Source organism: Mauremys mutica, chromosome 3 (assembly GCF_020497125.1).
Source record: "Mauremys mutica isolate MM-2020 ecotype Southern chromosome 3, ASM2049712v1, whole genome shotgun sequence".
NCBI lineage: Eukaryota > Metazoa > Chordata > Testudines > Geoemydidae > Mauremys > Mauremys mutica.
This window is the reverse complement of record NC_059074.1, coordinates 138,180,076-138,195,644: the sequence shown is the minus strand read 5'-3', so window position 1 is coordinate 138,195,644 and position 15,569 is coordinate 138,180,076. Positions and strand designations below refer to the sequence as shown.

The following is a 15,569-nucleotide window of genomic DNA, read 5'->3' as shown; positions in this document are numbered from 1 at the left end:
GAGTGGAAACTGTGGGATAGCTACCCACAATGCACCGCTCCGTAAGTTGATGCTATTCACGGTAGTGAGGATGCACTCCACTGACTTAATGTGCTTAGTGTGGACATACGCAATCAACTGTATACAATCAATTTCGAAAAATCAACTTCTATAATATCAATCTAATTTCATAGCCTAGACATACCCTTGGAGAACAATGCCACAAACAGCTCTTTGCTAAGGGTGAAACGCACTTTATTCAAACCATGAAAAGCTTCAAATGGTCTTGTACTAAATTCACAAGGAATTTTTCCTTTTTAAAAAGATTTAAGAGTTTTTCCTTTAAATGTTAGATGATATAAACTGCCAGAGATTCATCTGAAAGCCGAGATCTGGTCGTAGGCTGGAAAAAGTCCATTTGACATAGATTCACCAGCTATTCAAATAGAAGCCCATCCTTACCCAATTTGAGAGCATATTGCCCTCCACTAACCTCTCTCACACTGTCACCATATGCTGCTTTCACAGCTGTATTTCCACTGAAACTAATGCTATCTGCCAAACAGCTTCATGGACTTGTCCTTTCTTACAGACAGCAAAGAACTTGCTCGATATACTCTTAGCTTTAGTGGTTTGTCTGAAGCAAATTAATTGCTCACAGGAGTGAACAGTGGATATTAATTCTACAATTGTTTGATAATGGGCCACTAGACAAAATATATTTGAAGCCTTAGTCTAATATTTCTTGAATATTCTTCAACCTGTTTAGCTTTGATTGAAGGAAATGAACTTAATACTAAATGTTGCTGAAAATTCTCAGTGATGCATTGTTGGTATCACTAAGTAATGTTCTGACATACATTTGTTTGCTAAATGAAACCAGCTCAGACAGGGATTGCCAGTGGGATGTAAAGCATCTTATTAGCATGTTGTTGTTTCATGTTTTGACCAGAGGTTGCTACCATTTGATGGCTGTTTGGCCTTCCAAATGGGTGGAGTCTGCAAGTGGGTGTGGCTCCTCCCACATTTTCCCCCGCAGAAACAGCATGAACTCCAGGTAGTGCTGTCACTGTATTCCATATCCTTTTATTGTAAGTTCCTGCCCCCATTTCCCCAGCAATCCCCATGCAACAGTCTAGTTACTGCACCAGCAGCACTTTTTGGCCCTCTCCCCAGGACCTAAAAGGAACACTAGCCCTGATCCACCCCACCATTTCCTTCCTGCCTGGATTGGTTCCTTATCCCATCCGGTTTTCCAACCTGATTGCTTAATTACCCCATCAGCTTTCTCCAGGGGATGCAGTTAACATCTGTGTGATCAGAGTGCAGGCTTACCTCTTCACCCTCAGTAAAAGTGTGAATCATAAACAATATTTTCTTAGACAGTAGGAAAGGGGAAAAGAAACACAGGAAACATACCTGAGTAATGGGGTTTTGGCAATTTTCTAGTTAAGCACACTGAAGTAGGGGAACACCACAGGGAGAGCCCTGAATACAGAATTTAATAGAATCATCAACAAATTGAGAAATCTTGTCCCCTCCACAAAAATGTCATTTTTTTTGGTTTAGTTTTAGTAATTCTGTGATTAGGATTCTTCCCCTCCTCCCTCGCTCCTCTCGCTCTCCAGTACCAATCAGTACTTTGAGAGTCTAATAACAACTCCCACCGCTTAAAGGAGATGATGTACTAAGTGCTAGTTCAGCACCAAGGGGAAGCGTGGCATTGAGGCAGACACAGTACATATTGGAACAATGCTAACTGCATTTGAAGTGTGGAATTGTTCTGTACTATATCTAAGAGACAACTCAGGCTAGATTATCTCACAGGGAATAGGATCTGTGAAAAATGCATGCATGTGTGTTTGGCACAGTTATGAGCACTTTTACTCATAGGCTGACTAGCCAGCATACCTCTAAATAACTCTCACACAACTATGCATAGAAACGTGGGAAAGAAACAGTTCATTGGACTAAGTTTTTTCACAAAAATACATTTAGCCTGAAGAATTCATTCCCACAGTATACAGAGGCTAATCCACAGTATACTAAGGCTACCAATACATTTCAAAACATGAGACCATTTGTATGAATAAGACTAGCACCTGGAATGTCAGTAGCTGAAACATAATTACAAAGGCCATCAATCCTTATACTTCAGGTTGTTAGCAGATAACCCAGCCAGATCAGGAATAAATTGCCAACCCCTCTCATCTGTTTAGTATTTCGGAGTTAGGTATTTTGTAGGGTTTGACATTATTTGAGAGTCAGGAAGACAAAACTAAATCCTCTTTGTTTTGCTTAGACCTGTCTGTGCAAATGTGGGTGGAAGAAGAGGAAAGAATTCTAGATTATTAATGCTAGTGTTTGACTAATAAGAGGCTGATAGAGTTCAGCTATTCATAGTTGGGTAAGACATGTGGTGCTGCTTTTAGGTGCCTTGTTCCAGCTTCCAGACACAATACATTCTTCATTATTCTCTAACCTGAAGATACAAATATCACCCTAAATGAAACTATAATCTGATGCAGATTTATGTTCTGATCAAACATCAGGGCGATCATGGATCTATGTTTCCCTCAATGGTTTTTCCAGAAGTATCATGACAAAAAGGCAGGGAACTTTTAACTCCTGGGGTGGATGTTCCATTAAGTCCCATTTGCTGTCATCATATGATCCATCTAGTTCAGCATCCTATCTCAGATACATTTTCCCCAATGGGAAAGTGAAACTCAACTGGTACAAGTTCCTCTGAAGCATAGATGAATCCAGCAAGTCAACATTTTTACATTGCTGAAAACATAATCCTTCATATAAGCCTCTTACCTGTGATCTGCCTTCGCTCCATCAATCCTGATGACGCAAGGATTTAGCTTTAGTATTTGGCAGAGATACAGGAGTATGTATTGGCTATGGAGACTTTATTCTTAAAATGTAAATTAATTAAACTATCCTCTGTCTAATGACAACATTTGAAAAATACAATCCACTGAAGATAAAAAAGGATGGTTGAACTAAACTGAGCTGAAGCCCAATATAAAAAGGAGAATCTTTACAGTGAAAGCATTCTAAATATTGTAGGTAAATTAAAAGACAAAAAGTTACGGGTCACATCCTTACACAGACAAGACTTCCATTGACTTCAGTATGAGTTTTGCCTGAGTAAAGACTACAGGATTAGGCCCATAAACTTTTCACAATGAAATATAAACAATTTATTTCAGGAACTCTATTGATGATACATCAGGAGAGAATTTGGGTATAATTTGTAAACTAAATGAAAAAAGCAAGCACTAAATTTAATGAATATGTAATTGTAAAGATGAATACAAAGTAGGGAAAGTTACATGTGCTTTTATTTTTAACTGCATATTTGAAACCAGTTCTTCACTTCAGTTAATCACAGTTTACACCGAAACTAGCAGATTGAAAGGATTAATTTATATATAAACTTACTTTGATTCAACAGACCAGGCTTTAAGGGTAAGCTGATAGATATACACACTGGGTTCTGGGTTATCCAGAAAGTAACTCTGATGACAGATGTACATTCTGGAGATTCTGATAGTGCTGTCACAGTTAAGGTTGCTTTCCATATACACTTAAACGGGGCTTCACTCTGTTTGCTTTGTATGAAGAACCTACTGCAAGTGATTTTTGATTTAAGACTGACTTTTCTAAAGATCCTCAAGTAAATCTGTTAATATGTTCAGGAATTAATTAAAAGTGAGATCTTTAAGAAAACTTCTATTTGAGTCATTTTTGGGGCCTCTCAAATCAATGGCTTCTTACTAACCCTTTAAACCAGTGGTGGGCTACCTGTGCCCGTCAGGGTAATCCACTGGGATTACAAAGCTCCACCCAGCAACTAAAATCCATATGATATTAGCATACAATCCTTTTCTAATTCCTGATAAGATCTTTTGAAGCCCATGCTCTTCAGTGTAATTTGTTCCTGATCCCAAATTAAATACTCTGCCCTGAAGAACCTGTCATTAAAGAGCTTTCTTCCTAGTTGTCCAGAGAACCTCCTGTATTTTCCAGTATCACTTCGCTCCCCTGCTCTGCTAAAAGCTACTCTTCTTGCAAAGAATCCACTGAAGAAACAAATTGTGCAGGATTCAGGGTCAAGGCCACATACCTGTTTTTTTAAGTGCTAGACACAATTGTCTAGTCCTAGCTACCATCTTCGTTTTCTTAATGATGAGTTTGCAGATTCCAGCATAGAAAGGAAGTGCTCATACTAAAAGAGAGCTACCTTGTTTCACATCCAATAGAGCTACAGAGTATCTGGTGCTTTCTTCTTCCACCATGCTTTAATCAGTTGAAATTCATGAACCTCTCGTTACTTCTAAGGGATGTATTCTACTACTACCACCACCACCATCTGCATTGATTGTGCACCTTTCTTACAGAGATCTTAAAACAACATCTTACTAACATTTATTAAGCCCCCCAGTACTTCTGTGAGGTAACCAATTAATATTATACATATTTTACTAATGGATACTTTAATACAGGATACACGAAGGCAGAGACAACAAATTACATCTATCTTCAAACATGCTTATATGCTCCTCCTAAAATTAATTTTAATCTGGTGCCTACTGAGACGACTGTTAACATATGTTATATTTGTTATCCTTGAAGCTTTTTTCACTTTGGGAAAAGGTTAAGCCTTAGTCATCTATGATTAACTTTGAAGATTTTATTTAGGGCACAATGGATGTTCCCATTTCAGGGAATAATAAAACCTGCATGTTCAACAGTCTCACAGCAAAATAAAAACATGATTTTGATAAATACAAATCTCCATGCAGAAATCAAACATTTTATGTGCATGACAAAATATCCGTTCTTCCTATTAGAAAGGACATATGCAAATTCTGTTAGAGAGATTTGCATCCAACCATACAGAGTGCTATGAAATAAATACATTTGTGTTTAGGCTTTGCTGTTAAGAGAAGAGACACACTTGCTAAATCAACAGTGATAGTACAGGGCTTCGGTTGACTGAAGATTGCACTATGTTAATAAAATAGACACTGATCATTAATTTCCACAACTCACGTAGAGTCAAATCCTGCAGTCCTAATACAGGCAAAACTCCCATTGAAGAGAATAAGTCACAACAAAAGTGCTGGTAGGATGCACTGTTCAGTACTGACCTTAATCTAAGGCTCCTGTCATGCTGCATTCATTAGAAGTGTGGGCTTGAAATGTGCCAACAATTCAAAAGAAAAATATGGTATTGAAACTCCCACCGTAGCTTCTGTGACAGTTCAGCTGTCAAAAGTTGGAATTCTACCCATTTATGTTGTTTGGGAGATTTAACTGTGCCTTTCAGAACATTCAAATGTTTTAATTGCTTTTAAATTAAGTCTTCGCTCTGAATTTCCTGGGTTTCTAATAGGTGGTGTGGTTTATGACAGCATTCTTTTACAGTGGTTTTACCCTTAAATGTACCTGCAACATTAACCCCTGCTTAACCAAGCTGTATTTATGACTATATAGATTAACCTGGACCCTTCTTCCTCTTCCATATGCCATGCATAGGCTGTGAAGTTCAAAAGTTGCACAGCAGTCAGATTCTGAGACCCTTACTCGCTTTGAATAGTCCCTATGAAATTGGTGGAATTATTTGTGGAGGGAGGTGCCCTCAGTAGGCTTAAAGATGTCAGAATTGGACCCATAATGTGTAGTTTTGCAGTGTCTGATGGTAAGCTTCCCCTGCTGACAGACTACTAGTGGGGTAGTTGTTCATGACTCTACTTAATGATCACAATTAGCTTTCTTTATTTCTCCTTACAGGAATTGTTTCCATCATGACCCTCACTGTTCTTGCCTACGAGCGCTACATTCGAGTCGTTCATGCAAAAGTGATTGATTTCTCTTGGTCCTGGAGGGCCATCACCTACATCTGGTTGTACTCATTAGCTTGGACAGGAGCACCCCTTCTAGGCTGGAACAGATACACACTGGAGATACATGGACTAGGTTGTTCAGTGGACTGGCAGTCAAAAAACCCCCGTGATGCCTCCTTTGTGCTCTTTTTCTTTCTTGGTTGCCTAGTGGCACCTGTGGGGATCATGGCCTATTGCTATGGCCATATTCTATATACAATACGAATGGTGAGTTGAAACAAGCAAACAGCATTTGCAATGAATAATTTCAATGAAAAGGTAAATGAGTAATTGGTCTTGGAGATGTACATAGTCCAAGGTTTTATTGATAAGATATCTGATAGAAAAGTTAATGTACATGAAGGGTGGGATTTTCATGCCAAATTTCCATTCAATTTAATGGGAATTTGGTTTCTAAATCCCTTTGGCAACTTTGACAATTTCAGCCTAGCGTACAGTGCTCCTTGTCTCATGTAGTATCTTTACTTTCCATTAACGTGCCTCATTTTTTCCTGTTCCCTTTCATGAAAAGCAGAATCTCATTTTGAATGCTATTAGAAAAATTACCTAGAGATAAGATACACTCCCCTCCCACGTCAGAAGTATTGAAATAAAAAAAGTCTCATGAGACTCTAAAAAGAATCCTACTATACAAATTTGATAAAGCAATAACAAAATATTACTGCTAGCACTAATTGGAACAATAGGAATTTCCCTTTGATGACTTATTGTTCAGTAATGCTAGAGACCTGGGGTAGGTATGCATTGTTTTTATATCCAGTGCATCCCTTTTACTTTGTGAGCCATCAGTCTTTTGAGGCAATAACCCAAACACCTCTTCTTTGTAAAACGCAGTTACTATCAGGGATGTTTGTTCAGATAGTATTCTGCATCTAGGTCATCAGTTCTAATTCAGTCCAAATCTGCCATAATTAGAAATTTTTATGTTTGAGTTTGGTAGTCTCAGTCCAGTTTACAGTGAATCAGCATCTCTATCAAACAACTATAATAGTAATTAGGGAGGTATGAGTGTTACACACGTACTTCTCATCTCCTGAAAGTCACTTAGCTAATGCTGAGAGCTGAAGTGGCATAGAGAATGAACTATCATCTCCCCTCAAGAAGTGGTGCCACCATGTTAGGGTTATAAATCAATTGGCAGGGCAGCATGGAGAATCTTGTACAGGAGAACCTCCGTTACAGACACCTCGGGAATGGAGGTTGTCCATAACTCTGAAATGTTCCGCAATTCTGAACAAGGAGTTATGGACTTCAGCCACGGGGGAGGGGGATGTTGGGGCTGCAACTGCAGGGGAGGGGGGAAAAGGGAGTCAGGGCTTCTGATCCTTGGGGTGCCAGGGTTCCCAACCGAGGGCTCAGGGCTTCTGTCCCATGGGAGTACTAGGGCACAAGGCTTTAGAGGCTTGAGGGTCTCCACGGCTCCATTCCCAACTTCAGCAGGTGCTGGGGCTCTAGTTATGGGGCAAGCACTGGGGCTGAAACTGGCACCCCCCTCATAGCTAAAGCACTGAGCTCTGGTGCCCCACGTGGGGCTGAAGCCAGCAACAGAGCTGCAGGACTGAAGTGCTGAGCACTGGGGCTGAAGCCAGGAGTGGAGCCATGAGGCTGAAGCCCCGAGCCCAAGTGCTCCCCCTGGTGTAAAGCCCTGAGTCATGGTGCTCCCAAGGTCAGAAGTCCAGAGTCACCCCTGCCCAGTGCCTGGGATTCCCCCTCCCCCGCCACGGGTGCAGTCCCAACCCCCCTTGTCTGAAGCCCAGAGCCCCAGGTCTAAAGCCCGGAGGCAATACAGTATTTGCTAGAGGGGGGTTGGTCTGCGCTGCTGCCTGATTGCTTACTTCCAGTTCCACAGGGAGGGTGTCCTGTTGACTTGTAAGTTCATGACTCTGGTGTTCGTCTCTTTGAGGTTCTACTGTACTGGCAATTCTCATGCTACGCATAGTCTATATAGATAGCAGAAATAAATCTCCAGGATTGTTCTTTCAGCACCAACATATTCATACAAAATTTGAGGGAAAAAAACATCAGCCAGAGACTAGAAACTTCCTATGTTAATGGATGGGTGCATGTTAGTTTCCTAAAATACTTTCATTTGAATGAAAAAAAGGTAATCTGAGGTCATTTGATATGTCATTCTTTAGCACATTCATTTTCCTGTATCTCCTCAAACTATATCTGCACCTTATTTACTACACATCCTAAATGAGCAGGAAACACCTGTTCAGCTGCAAAAGAACTAAAGAGTCTTGAAATGGGATTAATAGTCTCTGCTCCTAAAAAACTATAGGCTAGGGAATTGAGAATTAACAAAAACTAAGAAAAATTAAAAGCTATTTGTTGCATTTGTTTTCAGCCTTTTCCCTTTTCCCCCCCTGCAGCTTCGCTGTGTTGAAGATTTTCAGACCATTCAAGTGATCAAACTCCTAAGATATGAAAAGAAAGTGGCTAAAATGTGTTTTTTAATGATCTCCACATTCCTTATCTGTTGGATGCCTTATGCAGTGGTCTCTCTTTTAGTAGCTTCTGGCTACAGCAACCTTGTAACTCCAACAGTGGCTGTTATCCCATCTTTCTTTGCCAAATCAAGCACTGCATATAATCCAGTCATCTACATCTTCATGAGCAGAAAGGTAGGTTAATCACAAACTTACTTACCTGAGCAGTCAAAGAAAGCATATGACACAGCTGTGAGGATTATACTGGATGTGGAGTCCAGTTTTCAAACTTGAACATTTAAATTAAGGGCAGTTAATCACTCTCATTAGCAAAAGGGTCAGAAATTGGGACTGAGGTGTCCAAATACCCACCCGAGCACACAAATATGGAATTATTACATCACATCCTCCCCATGGCAACAGTGGCAAACAGAGCAAAAACCAGACTCTTCCATTCCTCTCTGTTATTTGCTGCTGCTTCTATCCCAAATATGGAAACAGATATCCAAACTTTAGGTGTCCAAGTTTGAAAGTGTTTAGTCCAATATGTCCTTTAAAGCAGATCAGACTGGAAACGTATCCAAATTGCACCCTTATTGCACCCAGAACTTTGGTGATTCAGGGGAAGTTCAACCCAGATCAGAAGCATCCCAGAACTACAGCACAGCCTAGCCTCTACATCCATCTTTAATTTAGAACTGCTGTAGCAATCTAGGATTTTAGCATCCTCTGCTTTTTGTTACAGTTTAGCAGGTTGCTGCAGTGCTCAGGTTAGAGTGTGTGAGAGAATCTAGATTGGATTAGAGAAATAATAATACTTAACTCTTGTATAGCACTTTTCATCAGAAGTTATCAAAGCACTTTACAAAGGAGGTCAGTATCATTATCCCACTTTACAGATGGAGAAACTGAGGCACAGAGAGATGTGATTTGCCCAAGGACACCCAGGAAGCCAGTGGCAGAACCAGGAATAAAACCCATGTTTCCTGAGCCTTAGTCCAGTGTCCTATCCCCTAGAATACAGTGTCTTGGTTTTACTATGAATTTAAATAAAACTTCTGCAATAAAATCCAAGAGGTATGGATGCTTTGAAACAAAAACAAAAACCCACAAACCACATATATTTGACTATGGAAAGTTTTACACAAAGTACCAATGTGACACACTCCTGAATTAACACTTCTATATGAAAAAAATAAGTATTATTGTAACCAAAGGTATATCCATTAATATTAAGATAAGGATGTTCCCTAGAGCTGACTGGGAAAAAAAACATTTTAAAATTTTGTTGTGTCACAAATTGGGGCAAAGAGTCAAAAGTTTTGAATTTTGTTCATGAAGTTTATTCCAGAAGTTTATTCAGGCTAATCAAGAGGTTTTGTTTAAAAAAAAAACCCACACATTTCATTTTGACTTCAACCTTAATTTTTTTACAAATAAAATACAATATTTCTAAATTAAAAGTAATTTCAAAATGAAAACATTCTGTTCTGAAAATGTTGAAACAGAATGTTTTGACATGTTTAAAATATTCCAGTTTCAATTATTTTCAAAATGAAAATTTTGTCAAAAGTGACATGTTCCTGTGGAATGTTTGCTTTGCCAGTTTGGTATTTTTCCAATGGAAGGATGTTAAGTCAGAATAATTTGAGAGTCATAATGAATTGCATTTTGGAGCAATTGAAACAGGGGAACAAAACAGAAAACACTTGCTTTGTATGAGAAAATTTATGGAGATTTAATTTTATAGGCTTCTTTTCTAGTCTTTCTTCTGAGTATTAGGCTACTTCAATAGTGGCAGTAGCCAACTTATCTGAATAAGCTTTTACAGGACAAAAGAAAATGGAGATTTACAGATCTTCCTATTTATAAAGACACTTGTGAGGAAGCTAGGCATCTCTATGAAAAATCACTTGCATCATAATAAAGATAAACACCACTATGAAGCAAAGCATCATTTGGAAATAGCCTGCACATTGCAGCCCCTCTAAACAAACTTCCTAGTTTACTTTAAGCAGAGTTTCAATACACAGTTCTCTATATACACGAAGTAGCATAATGTGACAAAGAAAAGAGAAATATGAATGTTTTCTGAAAGGCCTTCCCTGACTTTTGGCTACCTTTTAGAGATGAAGTTTTCCAGGATCTCTCACTTGGGCTTTCCAATCATATACATAAAGAACATTTGGAACTAAGTGATTTTGATGTAGCAGCTCTGACTCAATCCCCAGATCACAAACTGATTCCCAGTACAATACAATAGCAACCACATAAACCCCTGAAGTTCACGGGGACCCATCAACTGAGTGAGATTCTGTAGGGTTGATAACTATACATGGGCTTAATTCATCCCAGACATAATACCTAGAACTGGTGGGAAGTTTTCTGACCAAATGTAACTACGTTTAATTGGAAAATGCCAATTTGTTAGCCCAAAATGTTTGGTAGACACTATTGCAGATTAGACAATTTTTGCCAAAACACAGGCATGTTTCCATTGGAGACCTGCTGGGGTTCCAGCGTGAGCAGCTCCATAGCAGAGAACCTGGCTGGAGTCACGTTTCCAAGTACTGTTAGGCTCACTCACCCCACTCTGCAGTTGGCTTCCCAGCCCCTGAATTAGGACTAGGTCTCCAGGAGCTGTCAGCAGAGCCCTAGTGATCATTGGAAGCAGGCTGTCTACCAGGCAGTATTCCCCAGGGACACAAAGATGGGGAAATGATTGCAGAGAGTAGCCCCTAAAAATGCTGAGTGGTCGACCACCAAGGACTCTTCCATCCAAGTCCTGAAATTGAAGCAGGGGTGCTGCGGCTTTTTCAGAGCATGTTTTTTGTGGAAATGCCCAACCACTATTCCAGGGATTTCTTTAGACCCCCTTCAAGATGTTGCCAAATTAATTTGTTTTGTGTTAAACTGATGAGTTATCTCAGGGATCGAGTTCACTTTGAGTTTTTCAGGTTTGTGAAGATTTGGAAGTACTGTACACATATTTATGGTGAAAGTAAAACCATATTTGCCACATTTAACAGTTCTACTCTTGGAAGCCTTAGAATTCTATCTAATCAGGAGAGTTGCCACGGAGTATCTTGCACTACATATCTGTAAAGTAAGATCACGTTTCATAAGTGATTATGTTTAAATGGGACAGACGAGTGCAGATCACATCCCAGATCTAAATCCATTAGTATAGGGAAGCATTTAATAGTTTTCCTTTCCACTACTATTTTTACTCAAAGGGAAATTAGTTAGTTCATTGTTGCCAACAATTGGGATGTCATTGCAAGTCCATAAAATTTGGCGTTTAATAAAGTTCCAGTTTCTGGAGCCATGCAAATCACAGGAAAAAATCTCAGATTTTTTTTTTTAAATAGTTGTAGGGTAAAAAAAAACTTAACATTATGAACTGTAGAGGCTCCAAAATCTTGATTAAGCCAAGATCATGACTTTTCAGGGTGCCTGACTGATGATTTTTGAATATTTGAAGTTAGCAATATTGAGTTAATGAAAAAAAATTATTAGAACTATTCTACAGCAACATATGCACAGTAACCAACCCCACCACATGGCTCTGGGAGTGCTGTGGTACACCACCTCCATAGTGTACTCAGAGCTGAAAGGCAAGCATTGCAGGCTGCCTTGCCCCCTCTCCGTAGCCAGCTCCTAGGCTATTATGCCTGGCCTACTGCTCTTACTTGCATGCAGCCTCTCCAATTAGCTCCCAGTCTCTCCTAAACCCAGTTCGCTGTTACCTCCTTTTCCTGTTCTTGAGGGATTATGGAGCCCTCTACTGGCAACATATTTAACTGAGTAACAGCGATCTCAACCAGCTAGTTGGTCCCCTCCAGCTCATTTGAGTGTGTGGGGTGCATAAGGAAAAGGTATCCAGTAAGGAGCCAGTAAGTTCATTGCATTACTCCTGATAATTCAAAACCAGTTGGCAACTACAGAAACTGGTATAACAATTCACTGAGAACTACTTGATACGATTGTCATCACTGGATGCATTTTGAAAGTGAGAGCTTTGAAAGGTGTAATTTGAGTCTAATTTTTCCTCTTTGCAGTTTCGACGATGCCTTTTGCAGCTCTTGTGCTTTCGCTTGCTAAGATTCCAGAGGACCGGGAAAGAAATACCAGCGTTAGGGAATGAAAAGCCAATAAGACCAATAGTTATGTCCCAGAAAGCTGGGGTCAGGCCAAAGAAGAAAGTGACTTTTAGCTCTTCCTCCATCATTTTTATCATCACTGGTGATGACACCCAGCAAATGGACAACAGCAGCAAACACAATGGCACGAAAGTAAATGTGATCCAAGTAAAGCCACTATAGGGGCTAAGCTACAACATGTGTCAGAACCTGAATGGACTTTAGCCAATTAAACTGTTTGGTCATCTCCTTTGATGATAGTGTAATGAAGAAAGCACTGTCCTTCAGCTGCAAAATACTGAAGCACTTCAGTGGATGAAACTCTGAACAATTTAATCGTGGTAACCGTATAGAAATCTTTACATTTGTACCCAACATGTTGCTGGACTCTGAATTTTTTAAAACATGATTAATCAGCATTCCTTGCACCATAGACTTACCTGGGAAATGCGGGGAGTTTCAGAAGTAGGACTTGGGTTTGCTGACTAGAACCTGATCTTGACAAAAAAAAAAATTGACTTTCAAATTGCCCCCTCTGCAGTCATACACAGTAAAGCCAGTACAAAGTTGCCCCTTTGTTTAGTCAAAGTTGTTTTGTTGCTACTCATTAGGTGCCCTTAACCACTTTGAGAGGTGTTCCGGAGAAATAAAAAATATATTTTTAGAAAAAGGGAATAAAGGGACTGGTAAAGAGATGACAAAAAGGAGAGCATCAGAAATTTTACACACCACTACATCCTGCTTTAGTGTAAAAAAACCCAACCAAACAAAAAACAAACAGAGGAAAATATAGATTAGCAGGGATTGAAAACCAAACCAAACTCATACACACATTTATCATTTCATGGAACAGAGGCCCTGACTACTTTTTGAAAATTCAATCTGCTGTGATATTTTTGTGAGAGTAGCAGGTGTCAACCAACTGCTTCTGCTTAAATTTCAAATCTGAGTAATAACTTTTCCTTCTTAAAATACACTCAGCAGAACAGTTACAGAAGTTGCTCTGTATTTACTTTTGTAAAAAGTCATGGGAATTATTGCTGGCACAAAATAGTTGCAGTGCTGCACTCCAGAGGTAGCTGCATTTCAGCAGTAGGCAAGTAATTCCTATGTTTGTTGGACTAGAATCAACACATGGGACTTGAGTCTCCTCTCCACTACATTAGTTTTACACCAGTGAACTGTACATAAATCAATGAAATTTCACTGATGTGTAATGGAGTAGAGAATCAGGTCCCTGGACTCCCTGGATGGGCGTTGTTTTAGGCCACCCCTTCAGCACTTGCTGCCAATAGGGCAATATGGAGCCCCAAGTATAACTTGCAGCTTCTCCACTCTGATGGAAACCGGAGGAAAAGCAGACAATGGGGCAAAGGGACCAGGCTGGACACCTGTCTGCACTAACAAGAGTTGATCCGGCCTGAAAGAATTAAGCTCTCAAAAAAATCAATAGGGACCAGAAACAAAAGTTCTCAGCGGGAGTCTGATCCTTGGAGATACTGACTGAACTCAACTCACATTAAAGTGACTGACCCAGTCCCCTCCGTTTCCGCTTTCAAAAAGGTAATGACAGGTGGTACTAGCTTGGAGCAGTCTTTGAACTCCCCAGACACAAGACAAATTTTTTTCCTTGTACTATGCAGGGGTGCAGTGGCATGAAGTACCTTGTACACGCACCCCTCTAATGCATCTGCACTGGTAATCTGACTCTATATGCAATGTTTTAAACACACACACACACACACACACACGAGTATATAAACAGTAGTTCATCTGGGAAAAGGACACAGGTGAAACACTTGTCTGCTTCCCTCCCCCAACAGGCATTGATTTGAGCTGTTTCATGAATTCAGATACATGTCCTTAATGTAAGTTATCAGTTTCCATGTCCAGGACCCCTTTTTCCCCCACCAATGATCACTACCTATGCACATTTGTTTTTACCAAAGAGAAAGAAATGCCCCAGAAATCCATATAAATTACCATCCTTTCACAGAATGTGTATGTTTGATATTTTAGCATTTTATGTATCTTGAGCCTTTTACAAAAGATTAAATTTAGCTTATTTATAGTACATTAAATTATGGTCAAGTATTTTCTCCTTTTGAGAAGGAAATGGATCTTAGTACCACCTACTGGACAAATATAGAGTTTCTGAGGAACTGACAACAACATCATTTCAGCTTTTGGACATAAACATTTTGCCTGTTGCCCTGTTGAAATTGCACAGAAAGCTACTGATTTATTTTATAAAGAACTCTCATAAAATCAACCTTCTTCAGAGAGATACTGTCATGGATTTTAACCCCAGGTCACATGGGTAAGGAGTTACCATGAAATTAAAAATAAATGAACTACTAAGATTTAAAAACAAATTTCCCCCTGCAGTATTTGCAACCCCAAAAGAATATATGTTATGAATGTCACCATATATAACAGTATGATAAAATAGTAAATGAGAAACAAATAGTGAAATTTACTAGAAATTGGTTATTTCTACACATAAAGGACATTTTAAAGAAATACTAGTCCTGAAATTGATTTGTATATTGCTCTTATGTGTTTAGCACATTGGTATCCCATTTCCTCACCATTTAGCTCCAACATTATTTTTGTTTCTTTGATAAAAGCAGCTTTGATGCAGACATTACAGCCAGCCACAGAATTCAAGGATGCTAACAGGCAATCTAGAGCAAGGACCAGCAGCATATTTAATATCTTCCATTTCTGATGTCCCCTGAAGTAACTGGCTTAGTTTGTAGCAAGGGAGATTTTTAACTACAGGTGACCTCTTGGAGTCCCTGAGAACCCTATATTTCTATGGTTCCTCAGTCTACTTTGAGGATGATCATAGCTCATTAATCCATTTTATGGGAGACTAAGAGCCCGATCTAGCAAAGTGCTGAGTGAATAGAATGGGATTTAGGGGTGTTTAGCAGCTGGCAGAATAAGGCCATTAACTGTCTAAAATAACCAAAGTACAAGAGGAAAAAGATAAGAAAACGCAGGAAAGGGAGAAGGAGCAAAAAAAAAAGTTATAGAATTTAGAAATTCTTTAGATAAGCCTGTTGCAGAGCTGAACTTTCAATCCATTC

At 39.4% G+C, this 15,569-nt stretch overlaps 1 protein-coding gene across 1 annotated transcript in view; it reads left to right on the top strand.

Annotated features, from left to right (window-relative positions):
* OPN3 (opsin 3) overlaps positions 1-14,467 on the top strand; it is a 29,075-nt gene extending 14,608 nt beyond the window's left edge. Inside the window, exons 2-4 of the mRNA XM_045010318.1 lie at positions 5,788-6,107; positions 8,276-8,527; positions 12,394-14,467. Of these exons, the coding sequence (XP_044866253.1) occupies positions 5,788-6,107; positions 8,276-8,527; positions 12,394-12,657 (836 nt within the window). The 3' untranslated portion in view covers positions 12,658-14,467. The remainder of the gene's footprint in view (positions 1-5,787; positions 6,108-8,275; positions 8,528-12,393) is intronic.
* Positions 14,468-15,569: the final 1,102 nt, after the last annotated feature.